Source organism: Bos taurus, chromosome 11, assembly GCF_002263795.3.
Source record: "Bos taurus isolate L1 Dominette 01449 registration number 42190680 breed Hereford chromosome 11, ARS-UCD2.0, whole genome shotgun sequence".
Lineage (NCBI taxonomy): Eukaryota > Metazoa > Chordata > Mammalia > Artiodactyla > Bovidae > Bos > Bos taurus.
In genome coordinates this window covers 40,789,097-40,809,919 of record NC_037338.1, presented here as the reverse complement: position 1 = coordinate 40,809,919, position 20,823 = coordinate 40,789,097, and the positions used below count along the sequence as shown (strand labels likewise).

At 34.4% G+C, this 20,823-nt stretch overlaps 2 protein-coding genes across 16 annotated transcripts in view; one reads left to right on the top strand and one right to left on the bottom strand.

Moving 5' to 3' along the window:
* FANCL (FA complementation group L) overlaps positions 1-12,807 on the top strand; it is an 89,369-nt gene extending 76,562 nt beyond the window's left edge. For 9 of the 10 annotated variants that reach the window (XM_059891484.1, XM_010809984.4, XM_010809985.4 and 6 more), the window contains 7 exons: positions 6,205-6,355; positions 8,799-8,882; positions 9,342-9,387; positions 9,468-9,549; positions 10,406-10,522; positions 11,838-11,909; positions 12,257-12,807. In XM_059891484.1, coding sequence (XP_059747467.1) covers positions 6,205-6,355; positions 8,799-8,882; positions 9,342-9,387; positions 9,468-9,549; positions 10,406-10,522; positions 11,838-11,909; positions 12,257-12,292 — 588 coding nt within the window. In that variant the 3' untranslated portion in view covers positions 12,293-12,807. The remainder of the gene's footprint in view (positions 1-6,204; positions 6,356-8,798; positions 8,883-9,341; positions 9,388-9,467; positions 9,550-10,405; positions 10,523-11,837; positions 11,910-12,256) is intronic. The other variant, NM_001076332.2, reaches the window with a different exon arrangement.
* Positions 12,097-20,823, bottom strand: part of VRK2 (VRK serine/threonine kinase 2) — a 108,580-nt gene continuing 99,853 nt past the window's right edge. For 5 of the 6 annotated variants that reach the window (XM_015473438.2, XM_005212622.5, XM_005212624.5 and 2 more), the window contains exons 13-14: positions 18,734-18,895; positions 12,329-12,705 (exon numbers count right to left, since the gene is read on the bottom strand). In XM_015473438.2, the coding sequence (XP_015328924.1) occupies positions 12,361-12,705; positions 18,734-18,895 (507 nt within the window). In that variant the 3' untranslated portion in view covers positions 12,329-12,360. 6 annotated transcript variants of the gene reach the window in all.

Below are 20,823 nucleotides of genomic sequence, written 5' to 3'. Positions count from 1 at the left end.
ATGTCTTTTTTCTTTGAGATTAATACATTTTTTTAAATATTCTGACCATTGCTTTTCACACAAGATTGGTCTCCATCTCAGAGACTCTCTTCCCTGTTAAACCTAGCTCTTGAGCTCCCAATGCATGGAATGTTACAGATATAGTTTTCCAATGTCTGGTGGTTAGTCTGTTGTCTTTTTTTTTTTTTTGCCTGTCACTGCCCTACCCCACATAAAAATAGAATGAAAAATACATAGATAAAATAATATGGTTGGTATGCCATTGAAATGGTGTGCTACTAATCTTTGGAGTAGGTAGAGAATATAGAATGTGCTCTTCTCATCTTGTTTGATATTTTTTAACTTTCTCAGGACTTCTATTTTAATTTGAAAAATGCTTTAAGAACAAGAGGTTGTTTAGCCTCACATCCTCTCCCCACCATAGCACGGCTTACGTGAGAAGCTTCTACATCATAATCTTGGTTACTGGGGTACTTTTCTTCTCTGTAACAATTTATTGCTTTTGGGACACTAAGCCTTTTCTGTTTAATTAATTGTTTTATTTTGCTAACTTCTTTTGTCTTCCGCCTACAGCTTTTTCCCTCTATTTCTTTTAATCAGGTGTATGTGCAAAAACGATTGACATTTTCCTTTAATTAATGAAACTAATCAGTTGCAGTGTTCCATATGTAATTTTTGGATGTTCATATTTATTTATTTTATATTTCTGCTAGAAATTTATGATTTTATAAATTATTTCAAAACTCAAAGAGTTTTAGAAGACTGAAATCTTGTCCCTATATTTTAGAAAATAATAGCAATTGTATAATGCATTTTTGACTTCTCTCCTTAAATATGTGAGGATAGAAAATGTAATCCAAATATTTTTATCCTGGTATAACAGTTATTTTAATTAAAGAGGAAATGTTTGTTCTATAGTGAATCCTAAGTTATTTATAATGTAAAAGAGAAAATGTTTATAAACATAATTTGGAAATAAATGGGAGTATTTATAATAACTGGCATTTTGAAAGAAAATATATGTACTTTTGAGTGGACAGAATCTTCTATTTTATGAATTTTCAAAGTTATATTTGAATTCTTGACTTTAGATCGGAAAGTCACCTTAAAAGTTATCTATGCTTTTGATTCTATGGCACACTCACATTTATAGACATAATATTAAGGCTTCAAGAGGCTGAGTATGTCTTGATCAGATACTTTGTTACCCTACAAGATTAGAATGGTGATATCTTTGTGAACTGGGTTCTTTTACCTTGGTATTGGAGATCCTAACATAGTCCTGATGCATGGTTGAAATATTAGTTTCATAAAACTTAGTACATTTTTCACTATACACATCATGAAATGATAGTGGACAGACCTTTTATTTCTGTTTCTATCTGTGCTCTTTTGTGATTATACAAATAATATATAATATTGTGGGGAGCCTGGACAAGTACAAAGAAAATAAAAATTGTCATTAAAAGAGTAGTCTTAAAAACCATACTACTTAGCGACAAATGAAGCCTTGAATCAGAATCATTGGTGTTGAATCATAACAAAGCCATTATTATATAATGGATTAAGGGCCTATACCATGGTCCCATAGAATTTTCAAAATGCTCACATCTTCAGTGGCGTTCTGTAATAAAGCAGTGACTAGTAATGGGAGGGCTGTAAGAAAGAAGCCATACCATGGAATTGAGCTATCTAGTTATTGAAAGAAAAGCTACTTTGGGAAAGCAGACTCACCCCCACCCCCCAATCCAGTATACCTTGTTTTTTGTACCATCCTCTTAAATCGGAGGCTTTGCTCATCTCTGAAACTTTGCACTTTACTTCATCATACCTGAAACTCTGCACTTAGAAATAATGTCTAAACTTATGAGGTGAAGTATTTTTTAAATGATTATGTGAAGTTTTTCTCTGGGAAACTTTATCCCCTATTCTTTAATATGTATGTATGTATTTTGAAAGTTGATTTTCAGTAAGTAACCTTTTATATTAAGGGTGTTAATCCTTTGTCTAATGTGGTGCAGATCTTTCTGATTTGATAGGTTGTGAATTTCTCTAGGTCAGGGACCATGTGTACAAGATAGTTTACAATGCAAGTAGTATGCATTTTACAATTTGTTGAGGGTAGATCTCATGTTCTTTGTTAAGAAAACCCCAAAAGGACATAAGGAAACTTTGGAAAGTGTTGGCTGTATCTATTACCTTGATTGTGGTGATGGTATTATGGATATATGCATATGCCCAAAGTCATCAACTTGAACACACGGAATATGTGCAGTTCTTTGTATGGCAAGTATACCTCAGTAAAACTATTAAAAATCCCAACATACTGTCTAGCAAATGGTTTATTGTATTTGCATCTAATGGTTAATGTCTTTTATTGTAAGCAAATATATTACAGTATTAGATTTACAGAGTACAAAAGTCCATTACAGTAGGAGGGCTATATCTAAAGGAAGAAAATTCAGTTAGAAGGTTGTTTTAGTAATCTACTTAAAACTATGCTTAGATTCCTGGCTTAGGTAGTAGGAAAAGTAGTAGTCCCTTCACTAAGAAAAAACAAAACAGGAAGGGAATTCTTCTTTGGGAAGATGATGACCATCTCAGTAGGGTGTGCAAGTTGGACAGCCATATAGATATCATCAATATAGAAATGGCTAAGTAGTTTTGGATTCTCTATCTGGGCTAAATAAGTTTGTGAATCATCATAGAGAATGTGGTTATTGAAGCTTGGAGTAGTAAATATACCCACAGAAAGTATTTCATTTTATTTTATATAAACATATCTTTGTATGCATATTGAACAATATTAACTAAGTCATGATAAAGAACTGGTTTTAATCACTGATAACATAAAACATACTTTGCAAGCTACTTGTAAATAATGGTAATCCTAATAAATAGAATGATGAAGGTCATCAGTGGTTATAGTTTAATGTCAAATAGTTTAGTTCAATTTAAACAAATATTTATTGAACAGTTTTTAGAATTTGTGTTGCTTTTATTCCATGGTAGTATCACAAGGACAAAAACATCACTTTGAGAAGAACTGCACTTAATGTGTAATGTAAACCAGGAAATCATAGTATCAGGTTTGTAGAATACAAAAATCAATTGCAATGTAAATGGTGGGCTTTAGGGAAATATAACTAGAGGGGAAAAAAATCCAGTTGGAATGTTGACTTACATGGTTTTAAGAGAGGGACTGATATGTTCAAGGCTTTATTTTAAATAGGGTACCCTGCAGGAAGGTAGATGAAGTCAAGGATGGCAAATCTAGATATGGAAATAAGAATAATGGATTATTTTGATAGTATAGAATACTAAGATAATTACCAAGAAATGGTAATATGGTAAATGGTAATATGGACTTACGTCTCATATTAGCTTTTGAACTTATTAGGTGATAAGACCAGAAATCTACAAGGGTCAAAACTGGTTTCTTAGTTGGGTATATAAAGAATTATGGTGTGTTCAGTGAAAGAGGAAATAAAGGACATCTCATAGTTTAAAAAAAAAAAAATACTTCGGAGTCTGTGGTTTTCTGATTTCTGGATTCTGGCATTTAAACTTGTAGATAAGTATGCTATACTAGAAGAGAACAGACATCCTACCCTCAAATTCCTAAAAGGTTATTTTTGGACATTACGTTCTAGTTCCTACTCTTTTTTTCTGTGTATAGAAGGTTAGAAGAGTTGAAACTACCTTTGTGAATCTGAGCTATGAAATCCATCTACATGTAAAACCCTGCTGAAGTGAGATGAAATAGATTTTTCTTAAGTACATAAGTATAAAATACATTTTTAAAGGAGTTATTTCTTTTCTTTTTTTTTTCTTTTTTTTTATTTTATAAAAATTTAGAAGAAATTTACACGTGCTCCCCATCCTGAACCCTCCTCCCTCCCCCCTCCCCATACCATCCCCCTGGGCCATCCCAGCACACCAGCCCCAAGCATCCAGCATCGTGCACTGAACCTGGACTGGCATCTCGTTTCATACATGACATTTCACATGTTTCAATGCCATTCTCCCAAATCTTCCCACCCTCTCCCTCTCCCACAGAGTCCATAAGACTGTTCTATACATCAGTGTCTCTTTTGCTGTCTCGTATACAGGGTTATCGTTACCATCTTTCTAAATTCCATATATATGCGTTAGTATACTATATTTATGTTTTTCCTTCTGGCTTACTTCACTCTGTATAATAGGCTCCAGTTTCATCCACCTCATTAGAACTGATTCAAATGTATTCTTTTTAATGGCTGAGTAATACTCCATTGTGTATATGTACCACAGCTTTCTTATCCATTCATCTGCTGATGGACATCTAGGTTGCTTCCATGTCCTGGCTATTATAAACAGTGCTGCGATGAACATTGGGGTACACGTGTCTCTTTCCCTTCTGGTTTCCTCAGTGTGTATGCCCAGCAGTGGGATTGCTGGATCATAAGGCAGTTCTATTTTCAGTTTTTTAAGGAATCTCCACACTGTTCTCCATAGTGGCTGTACTAGTTTGCATTCCCACCAACAGTGTAAGAGGGTTCCCTTTTCTCCACACCCTCTCCAGCATTTATTATTTGTAGACTTTTGGATCGCAGCCATTCTGACTGGTGTGAAATGGTACCTCATAGTGGTTTTGATTTGCATTTCTCTGATAATGAGTGATGTTGAGCATCTTTTCATGTTTGTTAGCCATCTGTATGTCTTCTTTGGAGAAATGTCTATTTAGATCTTTGGCCCATTTTTTGATTGGGTCATTTATTTTTCTGAAGTTGAGCTGTAGGAGTTGCTTGTATATTTTTGAGATTAGTTGTTTGTCGGTTGCTTCATTTGCTATTATTTTCTCCCATTCTGAAGGCTGTCTTTTCACCTTGCTAATAGTTTCCTTTGATGTGTAGAAGCTTTTAAGTTTAATTAGGTCCCATTTGTTTATTTTTGCTTTTATTTCCAATATTCTGGGAGGTGGGTCATAGAGGATCCTGCTGTGATGTATGTCAGAGAGTGTTTTGCCTATGTTCTCCTCTAGGAGTTTTATAGTTTCTGGTCTTACGTTGAGATCTTTAATCCATTTTGAGTTTATTTTTGTGTATGGTGTTAGAAAGTGTTCTAGTTTCATTCTTTTACAAGTGATTGACCAGATTTCCCAGCACCACTTGTTAAAGAGATTGTCTTTAATCCACTGTATATTCTTGCCTCCTTTGTCAAAGATAAGGTGTCCATATGTGCATGGATTTATCTCTGGGCTTTCTATTTTGTTCCATTGATCTATATTTCTGTCTTTGTGCCAGTACCATACTGTCTTGATAACTGTGGCTTTGTAGTAGAGCCTGAAGTCAGGTAGGTTGATTCCTTCATCTTACTCAGGGTGTATCATATTTTTAAATTATTGGCTTGTATCAGTTATTTTGGATGAGTACATTTGCAATGTTTTTGGTGACTTTTTTTTTATTTGAAACAATAAATAAAATCCCTAATTCTTTAATGGTTTTAGTTTTGATTGCTTTTTATATAAAATATTTAGTAAATAGTTGTATCTTTTTAATCATACATTATTTTATGAGAAACTCCTGACTTTGAATTATGAATTGATTTTTAAAGTCAGTGACAGCTTTAATTCTTGTTATGTAGTGAAATGTATTTAATTCCCATAAAGGATTAATGCCTGAAATACTGAATTTAGAGACTGGCTAAAAATTTAACATCAAAAGATATCTTGTAATTTCTGTTTGAATTCTTTAAAAATGAGGAAAGCCTTTTCATAATCTATGTCTAATTAAGTCTGCAGAGTTACTTATTAATAGTGTATAAAGGAGCACTGTAAACACAATGCTTGATAACTGGGTAAAATTTTTCATATTAAAAATTGTGTAGACTGCTGAATATATATTATATACATTAGTAGTTTAAATATACTTTGTATTAATTACTTTTCCATACATATAGTACAAAATTAATCATAATAAAAAGAAATATGGTTTTTAAAACGTTTACTTGGTAAGTGCACAGTTCAGTGACAGTCAAAGAAGTATTCTGTTAATACTAATAGTGGTGAAGAGATACGAAGCAGGGAGAGTTAACTTGTTTACTAGAGCCTAGTTTTAGCTGAAATGAAACAGAGCTTAAAACTTGTAAACTGAGTTGTAAATGGAAGATTATCTGCTATTGATAGTCATGCAACTTACTCAGCTTTCACTTGTCTTTTCACAGAGCTCCTTAATAAGCATTTATACTCAGTTTTTGGCAGCATTGGAATCACTGAAGACATTCTGGGATGTTATGGATGAAATTGATGAGAAGACTTGGGTACTTGAGCCAGAAAAACCCACACGGAGTGCTACAGCACGCAGAATTGTATTAGGTAGGGTAAAAGAGGATTAAGGAAGTTTGGTTTTTTTTTTTTTTTTTTTAAAGATGTTTGAGTGTATTTTGTATTACTCTGGAAAAGGAATCTAAGATGACATTGGATTTTAGATGAGACTTTTTTGTATGAGGGATGAACTATGATTTATTAGTACATATTTAAATGTAAATATTTTAAGTAGAAAGGACAAGTACTGAGGTGTTTCATTATAAAAGGTGATGATCTAATCCATGGATGTAGCATTCAGATAGTGTTTAATTAGCTTTTAGTTAGCATGGAAATTGTGGAGTAGATTTTTTTTTTTAAACTTCCATTACTTGGGAAAAAGCTGTTAGAAATAATGAAGTCTTCATTTGTGAAACTAGACAAGATTAGTACGAACAAGTCTGGGAATATTTTCTAACAGGAATGTAGAGGAGGATAAAAGAACCTGAAGTGGGCCATGCATGCCATTGAAGAGTAAAAAGAAAGCTTTACAAAATAATAATTGAATATATTTTAAGTATTGTACTACTTATTATTAATACTAATATAATTAATATATAATACTTAGTACTAATTAAATATTATAATAGATTTTCTTTACTATAAATATATGAAATTAATAAGATAAGGAATAACCATAAATATCCTGGCAATATTACCATATTCTATTTACTGTGAAATTACTGTTTTATATATTATCATTATGAGCAAGCAATACATGAAATCAGTTTTAAAGTTCAGCCTTTCAAGATTTTAGATGTTTTAAAACTATATTTGAGATCACAGTAAATAAACTATAGTTTTAAGAAGGATATTTTGATGTGAATCATATCCAAATTACTGAGCAGTTTGCATAGTTTCTACCTAGGCATAATAGATTATCTAGGTGGGGAAAGGGATATGTTACTACGAGAAGTAAGAGAAGTGCAGCAGTTCTACAAATAGTACTGTTACTTACTGAGTTTGAAAAAGTCTTAACAGTATTTAATTTAGAATAATTAACCAAGTTACAGTATATTTGTGAACAAGTATATATTAAAATGAAAATATTGTCTCCAAAGAAGTATAGTATTAATGGCCCCATTATATAATTATTTCTCCAGGTTATGGTTAAATACACTTTTTACTTTATTTTTCAAGGTTCAGCATAAACAACCTTGGTTTTATTCACTTTCTTTATATATTTACGTTTTAGCTACTGTTTTTTTTGCTTCAGGCATTGGTTTGGCTTTCTAGGACCAAGTTTTCAGCAAATTAATCAAAAGATTCGATGGTATGACCATTGTTGTTAAGTGAAGTGAAAGTAGTTTCTGCAGCCATTAGCAGATGATATTGCTAAAGGCTAACGTGAAATTTGTGTTCGTGGTAAAAAATGCATTAAACAGTGAGATTATAAGTTAACTTTGTAATTTTGTTTTTCTTATTGAATTACTGTACTCATTTTTTATTTTACTTGATTATCTCTTTTTGTCAGATCTGTAATAATTGTATTTATATTGTTGCCAACCTTAGCCAAAGGATTATGCTATAGTGTATAGAATTTATCAAGACATTTTTACCATAAAAATGAAATCCAAATTAACCTTAAACAATTACACTATATGTACCTTCAATAAAAGCAATAACATTTCTGAAATTTGTACTATAGTATAGTTAAAATTTATTGAAGAATGTAGTGTCAAGTAGAAATTGCTTACTTCTTAGATTTCATGAACTGTTAGTTATTTTTGATATTAAATGAACAGTTTCCAAACATTTAATATGAATTGAACCCTTTGTTAGCCTACATAGGAAATCTTCACATGGAGAAACAATGTTTGTATAAAATTCAAATCTTAAACATTTATTTTTACCATTTATTGTATTTTTAGTCCTTTATGTTCAAAAAAGTTATAGAAGTCATTTAGAGTATTTTTCAGTTTGTAACTTGTAATTTTTTATATTAAAGATCTTTATTACTTCATAGAAAATTGTAATTCAAACTTTAATAGAATTCCAACCAGAATTCAGGTGGCTCAGTGGTAAAGAATCCACCTGCCGATGTAGGAGATGTGGGTTCAATCCCTGGGTTGGAAATATCCCCTGGAGGAGGAAATGGCAACCACCCCACTGTTCTTGCCTGGAAAATCCCATGGACAGAGGGACCCAGCAGGGTCTTCCAGGGAGGGTCGCAAAAAGTCAGACACAACTGAGCAACTGGGCGCACACACACAGCTTATGAATTGGCACTGTTTTTTGAAACTCAGGATCCCAAATCTTTAGTCATGATCAAAGTTTTAAAATTACTTCACTTCTTTTAAATTATGAATTAGTAATGTATTTACTTTTGTAAAAAACCATATAAAACAATCTTTCCTTGGATATACAATGAACTAAGTACCCAGACAAATTACTCCTTTATATTTTTTTTATGAACCGTTCTAATTCTAAAAGCTTTAATATTCTTTTATTCTAGGGAATAACGTTTCAATAAATATAGAGGTAGACCCCAGGCATCCCACCATGCTTCCTGAGTGCTGTTTTCTTGGAGCTGACCATGGTATGAGATCTCAGGTTTAAATGTTTTTAACAGAATCATAAAATCCTTGTCCACTACTGTAATAATTAAATATTCTAATGTATTAATATACTAATGGTAAATAAATGAAAATGTCTCATCGTGAACTCTACTTCTGTGTGTGTGTGTATATATATATATATATATGATTTAGATTTTCTAATCAAATAGTTAGGAAACGAAATCCTGTAATTAACAAATACTATGTATTTTTCAAATTTTGTAACTGCATGATGGTAGACGTTAACTAAACTTGTGATAATCATTTTGCAAAATACAGATTCCAAATCATTATGCTGTATACCTAAATATATAATATAGTGTTATCAGTTATATAGCTCAATAAACAGACAAATTCTGTGCCAAATGTGACTTTAAAAATGAAAGCAGCAAACCCTAAATTGACATTTTTTTTTTCTTTTTAAAAAAAAAAATCTAAAGTGGTAAAACCCCTGGGAATTAGGCTGAGCAGAAACATACATTTGTGGTAGGTATCTTTGCAATACAATTTTTACTTTTTTCTATGATTAAACAAATTTAATAACATTTTTTTTTTCATACTTTCAGGGATCCAGAAAACAGTCTGTTACAAAATTTGAAAGATGTTTTAGAAATTGACTTTCCAGCTCGTGCTATCCTGGAAAAATCGGTAAGTTTTGTCAGTGCTTTGATATTCCAAATGGTATTGCATAATGAAACTTAAATGTTCTTTTAGGCACCAGAGAAAAATGAGGCTGAGAGGGAAGGAACTGGAAGAATATTACAACAGATTTCTGACCTGCAAGCAACAGTTCCATCAAAGAACTTATTAACCTTTGATTGGTGTTATAAGTGTACTTTTTTCATGGTCTTCAAGCAGTAAAGTGATTAATGACATCTTTATTATTAAAAATAGGGGGAAAGTTCCAGTATAGCTAATGAGATGTTTGGATTGTCTATACTGTCTACTTATGGCTTACTGAAATAAAGTTCTAATTAGTTTGAAAGAAGTCTTTGTGAAAGATGGCAGTATAGTTTTTTAAAACTGAATAGATACTACTACATTGCAAAAATAATAGAAGTGATTTATGATGAACGTGGACTACTAAATTGGTGGTATGTTTTTGTCTTTTTCCTTTAGTTATGTACTTTTGAAGTTTAGTATAATCACAAACTGATGTCAATTCTTGTTTTTGCATTCTATCGTGGCATTATATTGATGTACAAACTAGAAAAATTACTTAAGCCCAAACATCTAGTGAGCCAGAAGTAGAACCTGTTTTTTAGTATATCTGTGTTTATTATTTACTGGATGAAAAAGGAAGCCTTCTCTTGCAAATAGCTTTTCTAAGGTGTTAAACAGTGATGTGACTGTATTTTCTATAACATAGCAATATAGTTACCTTTATAAAAATGTTATAAAAATTTAACTTTATCTAACACCATATTCATTCTTTACTTCACCTTGTGCATTCTTATTTCTTTTTTCCTCCCACCCATCCCCAAATATTTCTTTTCTTTTGAAGGATTTTTCTATGGATTGTGGGATTTGTTATGCCTATCAACTTGATGGTGCCATTCCTGATCAAGTGTGTGATAATTCACAATGTGGCCAGTCTTTCCATTATATATGCTTATATGAGGTAAAAATAAAAATATCAGCAAGACTTGACAGCGTAGGAAATACACATGTGAAATCTAAAATAAAATCTGTTTAGTCAATAGTGATCACCTTTTTTGCCATTAGCTCCTTTACCATTCATTCCAAATGCCCTGTTTCACTTCTTCATGGTTACTGATGAACTTAGAAATGTTCTAAAGTATCCAAGAAGGGGGGACATGTATCTAGACTATATTCATGGATTTTTCACTGATGTACAACAAATTAAAGATTCTGATGGAACATTGGAATCTTGGTGTAAATATCTCATGTAACCACAGTGTAGACTCAAACAAGTAGGACTAATGGTGGCAATAAAGTGAAAGGGAGCTAGTACTACAGAGTACCTGTTACTTTTCAGGCTATATTTAAGTATAGAATAAATGTTAATCCTACTTTTGATATTAAGAATGCATTTTGTGATGTGAATATCTCACAACACTTAGTCAGTGACACTTACTGTTTATTGTATGTTAAGTCTGCTTTCACTCCTGTCTGCAGCCGCTTGCTCTCCAGCATTTATCTTAGGGCACAGTGGACATACAGTTAACTATGTGTGCCTCTGTCGACAGAAACAGCCTGGCATTGCATAGTGCTTTCACTGTTCAAAGACTTCCTTAAAATCACCTCATGATTTTTGTGATTAGTTTAGTGGCTGGTGCTATCTGCAGTTTAACAGTGGAGAATTAGGTAGGGATGTCAATTTACCTTATATAAAATCATAAAATATGAGGTCTAATTATAGAGATACTCTTAAGGGAACATATGCTTTCTTTTGTAATAATGAAAATTCATTTACTTTTTAAAAATGGGTTGCCTCCTGCTTGTAATTAATGGGTTGAGAATTAACCCCACTATTGGTGATTAAGATCAGAATTAATACCTAAATTTTAAGAGCCTATAAAAGTACCTTTTATAGCAGGAGTTCTTAATTTGTGATTCATGGATTTAGGTTAGGTCTGTGAACTCCATGGATTTGAACACACACTTTTTGTGTACAGCTGTGGTAGGGTAGAGAAGGTGCATGCATTTTATCAGGTTCTTAAAGGGGCCTGTAATTTGATTATAAATCAGTGGTACAGACCTTAAAATCCATACTGGTTTCCCCTTGTTTTTTAGCATTTTAGTAGTTTGGTATTGGCTCAGAAAATGCTTCTCTTACTCTTGCAAAAGAAAATTAAGAAGGCAAATCTTCTGACATAAAAATATAATGTACTCAAAAAGAATGAAATGATATTTGGAGTACCTGTAATCATGTTGACATTCCTCCTCTTTTCTTCTCTGTTCAAAATTTTCAGTGGTTGAGAGGACTACTGACTAGTAGACAGAGTTTTAACATCATATTTGGTGAATGTCCATATTGTAGTAAGGTAAGCAAATTATTTGTCACATTTCATAAAACTGTACCTAGCTTTCAGTAATGTGTTTTAGAAGATTTATTTATATAGTATAGAAGATTTATATATATATACATGTAGTATATAATTTTATATCAGTATATATAAAACTTTTAAAACATTTAGGTCAATTTATTTAAAAAAAAACTTCTAAGATAAATTTGCCTCTATTAATATTTTAATTTAAAGATCTCTGTTTTGATCAAAAATAGGTTAACCCCTTTTCTAGTTTTCCTAGATCTGAATCTTAAGTATTTTATCTTATTTATTCTTACCTATCATTACATTTCTAATATAAAGTATTCCTCTCTTTCTATAAGCCAATTACCTTGAAAATGTCTGGGAGAAAAGCCTGAAATAAGAATGCAGCATTCCTGTGAAGAGCTAGAAACTTAAATTATCAAAAGGATTTTATTTGATAACTTCAGAGAAAATATAAAGCAAGACATACTAATATCAAAAGAAAAATAATGGTGAAGCTATAATAATATATATCTAGTTTCATCTCTTCGCTAAATGTAAACTGGGACACTGTAAGCCAAAATCCTGTAGAACTGTCTAATTCTGTGACCTCCATACCAGTTGTAGAAGTGTTTGTGTACCAAGATGGAGAGCTTGACTTGTTGAACATATCTGGATTGGTAAAATCTTGATGGGGTTCATAAAATGAATTTGGGAATTGTATACAGCTGGATTCGTGTGGAGAACTTTTTACATCATTTTGAAATTCTTGAGACTCACAATATTTTTGTCTTCTTCTTGTGCTTTCCTATGAGAAAATACATATTTATTATGTGTTAGGTTTGAGTTACCCAAGTATTTTAGTGTACTCTTTTAAGAATGCTAAATAAAATGTGTTACATAAGATCAAGTTTTTGTGTGCTTTTTCATTTTTCCTGAGAAGTTATTTTTAGGTTCTGGATTTTAAGTATTTATAAAGCATCAAACAATCAATCTGGTTAATTTGATTGGATCTTTTAAACCAAGAAGTAGGCTATTTCTTAAATAATTTATAATCTAAAAATAGGATAGCATATGAAAATAATGATTTTTTTGGCAAGAAAAAAACCAGGCTTAATCTTATGGGGATAAGAGAAGTCATCATTAGAAGGCTTTTTGGTCAGTAATAATTAAAGATGCTGGAAGCACTGGAGCACGATGGTCCTTGTGTACTGGGCACCCACATAGAGTGGTATCAGCCAGTGGCCTGTCCACTGTAGCTTCCTGCCCAAGCACCCTTATCTTCCCATAACAGACCTCAAGAAGACAGCTGGTAAAAATCTATTTGTTCAGAAATTGACCTAAGATGCTCACTCTAATCCTCTGCAAAAAGGAATCAGTCTATACAAGTTAGTTTTACCATGCCCAAAGAGATGTCTTGAAGGCTCTTCAGCTTTTCCATTAAGAAATTACTGAGATAACTATAAACTGCTGCCTAAGAGCTAAGAAAGTCACACAAATGAAAGTTTCCTAAAGTTTTGTCAGTTTAATTCACTAAAAAGGCAAAATGAGTTAATAGTAGGCCAATAAAGCATAGTTCTTTCACAAAGAAATATACCATCAAATCGTATTTCTAAAGGATAAGAGCCACAGGTAAGCTAACTTAAACTGTATTTACATACAACTTAACTTACATGTAGAAACGAATGATCTAGTTAGTCCCCATCTAGGTAAAAATAGAAGTCGACTATTGAAATTTCAAGACAGTCCTCTCCTGTGTGACCTATATATACCTTGTCTCTCCTTAAGCAACAACAGATGATGTCAAATGGGAAAGCACTCATGGAAGGATTTAACCCTCAGCTGTCTTCCTGAGAGCTCTGATTGGGAAAGACAGTCTATGGTAGGACTGGATAAGTGGCTCACTGACTGCCTGTTTATGAGTAAAGTTTTATTGGTACACAGCCCTACCGACCACCACTACTTTGCATTAAGCAAGGGATAGCAAACAGGCAGTATCTCACATCCTCCTTACTAGAAAACATTGCTTTTAGTAATTAACTGAGAACTACTAGACATGGCAAAAGGCAAAAAAACTGGAAGAAACTCACATGTTCTTCAACACTACATCCATACCTCAGAATACCACCTAGCAATAAGAAAAGAATGAACTATCAATGAATGCAAAATTTGGATGGATCTCACACACATTATGGGGAAAGAAATAAAGCCAATCTGAAGTTACATAGTGTATAATTTGGTTTATACTGACATACTCAAAAGGACAACATTACAGTGATGCAGAACAGACCAATGCTTTCCAGGGTTTGGGAACTGGGGAGACCATGTCACTGTAAAGCATCATGAATTCAGTTATCATTACCAGGATACTGAAGATGTTAAAAGTATAAAAGAATATTAGGAACTACACAGTGCTGACAGATTTGACAAGTTACATGAAATGGACAAATTCCTTGAAAGATCAATTATAAAAATTGACATAAGAATAAAAAGAAAATCTAATAATCATGTGACAGAGAGTAAATTCATAATTTAAAATTTTACAACAAAACTATAGACCTAGATAGTTTTCTTGCTAAACTCTCATTCATGAAAGACAAATCTTATTGAAACATTTTCTGAAAATAGATACTTCCCTCTAATGTAACTTGCACAGTGACTGAAAAACAAAATCACACAAGGATACGGAAACAAAAAATTACAGACCACTATCTCTCATCAATAGAAATATAAAAATCTATAATGGAAAAACAACAAATTGAATTCAGTATGACAACACATCACAACTAAGTGGAGTTTATTATACTAGTAAAGATCAAAAATTATATGATCTGAACACATCCCAAAAAACAATACCCATTCCTGACTAAAATTTATTCTTCAGTAAACTATAAATACAATGAAATTTCCTCAGCCTGATAATAAAAGGCATTTAGGAAAAATCTACAGCTAACATCATACTTATGGTGAAAGAATGAATGCTTTCCCCCTAAAATGAGGAATATAAAGTTGGATGCCCACTCATTACTACATTGAATTGTCAACATAGTATTAGAGGTCCCAGCAGGTGTAATAAGACATGAAAGAAATGAAAGACATGAACATTAGGAAGAAAACTTTCAGAAAACATGATTGATTATGTAAAAAATCCTAAGCATACAAAAGAACTACTAGAACTAATGAAGTGAATTGCAGGAAGATCTCAAGACACAAGGCCATTAAAATTTCATTTCTACATACCAGCAACAAATAACTGGAATATGAAGTTTCTGAAAAATGACATTTACGATAGGATTAAAAACCAAAATACTGAGACATCATTTTAATGGAAGCAGTGTAGGCTATCTACACTAAAAAATGTTTAAAGAAACAAATGGAGACAAGTGTCAAGTTCTTGCATTGGAGAATTCAATGTTGTTGGGATTTCAGTTCCCTTTAGACTGATCTTTAGATTCAGTGTAGTCCCAATTAAAATCCCACTCTGCTGTTTAGTGGAAATTGACAAGATGATTCTTAAATTTTTAATGGAGGGGACCAGGATCTAAAATGGCCATGGCATCTTTGGAGAAAAGAAAGGGGCTGAAGGACTACCTGATTTCAGAACTAAGGATAAACAAATAAATTGATCGAAAAGAGAGTCTAGAAATAGACCCATGTTTATATAGTCAGCTGACTTCTGAAAAGGGCTCCAAAGAAATTAGAAAAATCTTTTTAAGTATGGTACTCTGGGACTTCCCTGGTGGCCCACTGGCTAAGATCCTGTGCTTCCAAAGCAGGAGGCCTCGGTTTGCTCCCTGGTCAGGAAACTAGATCCCATATGCCACAGCTAAGACCCAGTGCAGCCAAATAAATAAATATTAAAGAAACGGTGCTGGGATAACTGGCTTACAACATTGAAAAAATGAACGTCAGCCTCTGTGTCACTCACACCATACCCAATTGATCTGAGATGGCTCATAGACCCAAATATGAAAGATAAAACTATAGACCTAAAAGATACCAAAATAACTTTGTGATCTTCAAGTAGTAGGCAAATTGATACACTGAATTTCAAATAAAAACAGTTTCTGTGCATAAAAGACTAAATAAATAGGCAGGATGCACACAAGGAGAACATTTCTGCAATATAGATATTGAACAGGGGACAGGGAAAATACAGAGAATTCCTATAACTTAAAAACAATTATCCAAATAAAAGATAAAAACACTTGAAAGGGCACTTCACAAAGGAAGATGTATCAGTGGATAGCACAGGAAAAGGTGCTCACCATGATTAGTTATCAGGTAAATGATAACTAGAATGACTATGAGATACTAATACACACAACGCTATAATGGCTAGAAAGACTTACAAACACCAAGTAGTGCAGAGGGAGGATGTGGAATGGCTGGAACTTGCATACATTATTGGTGGGAGTATAAAATGGCAAGTATCTGTTAGCTTTTTATAATGTTGAACATACATCTCTCCTGTTATCCAGCAATTCCAGTTCTCAGGACAAACAGAACACATCCATAGAAGGACTTGTGTCATAACTGCAGACAGTGACTGGCCATGAAATTAAGATGCTTGCTGCTTGGAAGGAAAACTATGATAAACTCAGCATATTAAAAAGCAGAGACATCACTTTGCTAACAAAAGTCCATATAGTTAAGCTGTGGTTTTCTCAGTAGTCATGTATGGATGTGAGAGTTGTACCGTAAAGAAGGCTGAGTGCCAAAGAATTGATGCTTTTGAACTGTGGTGCTGGATAATACTCTTGAGAATCCCTTAGACAGCAAGGAGATCAAAGCAGTCAGTCCTAAAAGAAATCAATCCTGAATGTTCATTGGAAGGACTGATGCTGAAGCTGAAACTCCAGTACTTTGGCCACCTTATGCGAAGAGCTGACTCATTGGAAAAGTCCCTGATGCTGGGAAAGATCAGGAAGAGGGCGGGAGGAGAAGGGGGCCACAGAGGATGAGATGGTGAGATAGCATCACCGACTCAATTTCATGAATTTGAGCAAACTCCGGGAGATAGTGAAGGACAGAGGAGCCTCGGGTGCTGCAGTCCATGGGGTCAGAGTCTGATACTACTTAGGAACTGAACGACAACAAGAAGGGTCAGGGGCAGCCCAGGTGCCCACTGATAGGAGAACGTATATGTGAATTATGGTGTAACTATACAGTGGAGTATTACTCAACACGAAAAAGAACAAATTACTGGTGGGTGCAATAATATGGAGAAATTTCAAGAAACCATGCTGAGTAGAAGCTAGAAAAGAGGGCATACGACTACATGTTTGTGAGGGGCTTCCCTGGTTGCTCAGATGGTAAAGAATCTGCCTGCAATGCAGGAGACCCAGATTTAAACAAAACTAAATTTAGCGACAAAAATCAGAATATAAATTGCCCCTGAGGGAAGGGGACTGACTGACAAAAGGAACAAAGAACTTTCAGGAGTGATAAAATCTATACACACCTATCGCATTACCATCCCAATTAAAACAAATCCATTTCTTTTCTTGGAATGTGGGCATCAGTATTTTTATATCCCTCTCTACTACATACTCAGGTGATACCAGTGCCCATTAAGGGTTGAAAAAGAGCATTCAAGAATCTCTAAACTTTGTCACTGAGTAATATTTGTCTTTAATTTTATAAATGGGAACTATAAAGCTATAAAATTTTATAAATGGGAACTTCTGTTCATTTGAAGTAGATTATCAATTTAAAAAGAAAACAGAAAACAAATGATGCTACCATTGTTTATAACAATAAATGTAAAAGACTCCTATTAGTACTAAAAAGCATCTCTCTCTCGATACACTTGTATGCTTGCTGGTTACATGAGAAATGCCTACCTAGTATGCTTCTGATTTGCTCACTTTAGCAATTAACATCCCAGTTGGCTGATTAACCAATTTGTTTTTCTTTCTTTGGGTGGGGAAGAAATAGAAGGAGGGGGCATTAAATTATTTTGTTTCATATTGTAAACTACCTCAAGTCATTTGGGGGAAATGATGTTATTTAAATAATAAAATGTTGGCTGTTCTGGGAAAAAATGTTTTGACTGCAGATATAAATACCTTGTATGCCTCTTGTCAAAAAAGGTTAAATTAGGAAAGATTTGCTGTTGCTTGAATGAGTCATCTGCTAGAGGTGAGTCACTAGCCAAAGAAATGATTGGATGATATAAAAAATATGTCATTTAAAAATACAACTGGACTTCTCTGGTGGTCCAGTGGTTAAGAATCTGCCTGCCAATACAGGGGTTCAGTCTCTGGTCCAGTAAGATTCCACATGCCGTGAGGAAACTGAGCCGGTGTGCCCTAGAGCCTGTGAACCACAATGAGAAGCCACCACGATGAGAAGCCCACAGGTCATCAGGACTAGAGAGCAATCCCTACTCACTGCACTAGAAAAAGCTTGCACACAGCAAGGACGACCCAGTGCAGCCAAAAATAAGTAAAGAAAGAAGAGTAAATACAACCACGGTGACAGGGACACTCTCACACCTGCTGATGAGCTGGACATTGGAGGAGTCTATGTAAAAGTGTGGAATACGGTGAGTCCCTCAAGGATCACAGACAGCATAACAAACTCCAGTGCATTTCATTACATTCTCAGGCTGAAGAAAGAATCAGATCTGCAGGCAAAGGTGCTCACTGTCATTCTGTTCTGTGATAACTGGTGTTGGCTGCTTTGGTTTTATCTGCCGGATAGGATATTTTGTCCTTTCTTTTTTAGCGCAACTGTACAACCTTGGTCCTCAGGAGAAAATAAAAGGCTTTATTCCCAAAGGGCATATTCTAATGTAACCTTAAGGAAGACAACGAGAGAACACCTCTTACCTGCACTGTTTCACTGTTACGCACTCCAGTCAGCTTCTCCTCCTCTTGCACTTTTCTCCGTGGTGTACGGGACTCAGCACTTCTGTCACTGTGGCCTTTTTTTCCTACTAACATATTCTGCACCTGATAGGCTTGTTTTGCCTCAGCCTTCCGTGAATCAACCTGTTGACACACAAGAAGTAATGACATACACAGTGAAAACTTTTGACATTTGTAAAAGAAAACTGCATTCAGGTCCAGATTCTTGAAAACTCTATACTTGCCAATCTTTGAAAAAAGGAAGAAATAAAGAGTAAACCAACAAATGGAAGTTACAGAAAAATACAGTAGTTGGCAAGATCCAGGCCTATTCTCTTCAATAGGACAAGACCAATTAAAATTAGTGTCAGTGTTGTGCACTCTTTAGAAATTATCTCTACAGATAACTTGCTTATTGAAAACGGCATTTTTTACAGAAAACTGTCACATTTTAAAACTGCACATGAATTCATTATTAACCTTTGCTGGGAGTGGATCCAGCACATCTTTTCAGTTTAAATTCTTATTAATTAGAATCTTAGTTTCCTATCATTGAAGTGAGCCTAATTAATGTGAACATATAAAAGGAGCTTATGATATTGCTTACTTTTTTATACAGGTAATTTAACCTTTGAACAGATGAATAACAGTCCATGTCATCTAATTCTGTGTACCAGTATCAGAGGTTAAATTCTATAACAAGCTTGCTGTCTCTAAGGTTTCTTTTTCACACCATGCTGTTATCTGGGGGGATGACTGACTCTCAATAACCTTGAAGGAGACACGGAAATAGAAGGGCAGCTCCCACAATACAGTTGGAAGATTGAAAGCCACAGTGAAGATCCTTATGTGAAGTATTTGTTCAGCAGCTTCATGTTTACAGCAGCTGAAAGTGCCATCACCTTTGTTTCATGGGTTAAATAGGGGGCAGAAGATAGGAACAGTACAAGGGGAAATAATGGAGTAGCCAGTGCCAAACTAGAGAATGAATTACATTGGCTGGGCAAGCAGAGCCTTAATTTGTAGTCTCCCAATTTTTGGCTTCTGTTGCCAAATGTGTTCACTCTTTCCCTTTAAAATATGCTGGTGTTTTGTGGCTAGGTTTAAGCTGTCACAACACCATTCTTTATTCACCCCTCCTCCCGGATCCCAGGTTCTCAAAGGGTAGCAAAGCCACTGCTTCTCAGTAACCTGAAAATTGGAATTGCTGTCTGATCTCTCAGGGGTTCTTTATTTCTATCACTCAACTCTCTCCAACTCCTAGGAAAATTCATGTGTAACCACCTTCTGAGCCAGTTGTCCATTGAAGTCGTCTTGGTAATAAATGCCCATCATACCACGAGTGTGAAACAAAGGGTTTCCCAAGGCCGCTCTACACAGTTCTATCCTAATAAAATGCCGACATGCCAATCATCATGAAATGTGTTCTGTGACATAAAGGATTAGTTGAGATATTAATTGATGATTTTGGTGTCTCTTGTATGCTAGGCACTTTAGATATGACAGTTTGGGGCCCAGAAGCCTCTGATGCACAAACAAAATTTGTTCTAATATATTCAGTCCTCTGTGAGGCCTCCTGGAAGAGAGTGCCTTCCTGGATCTGCTGTCTGTTGGCTGGATGGTTAAGTTGTGCTGCCGTGAGCACTTCTAGCTGATAAAATGATATCCAGTTTATGGAAAATTTCTATTTCTAGGGAAACTTTCAGAGAAGAGAATGGCACCCCACTCCAGTACTCTTGCCTGGAAAATCCCATGGATGGAGGAGCCTGGTAGGCTGTAGTCCATGGGGTTGCTAAGAGTCGGACACAACTGGGCAACTTCCCTTTCTGGGCAACTTCCCTTTCACTTTTCACTTCCATGCATTGGAGAAGGAAATGGCAACCCACTCCAGTGTTCTTGCCTGGAGAATCCCAAGGACGGGGGAGCCTGGTAGGCTTCCATCTATGGGGTCGCACAGAGTTGGACATGACTGAAGCGACTTAGCAGCAGCAGGGAAACTTTTAAAATCGAAAGAGCGAAGTGGGATCATGAAGTTTAATCCTTAATTGTGAACAGAGTAAAACTTATTCTCA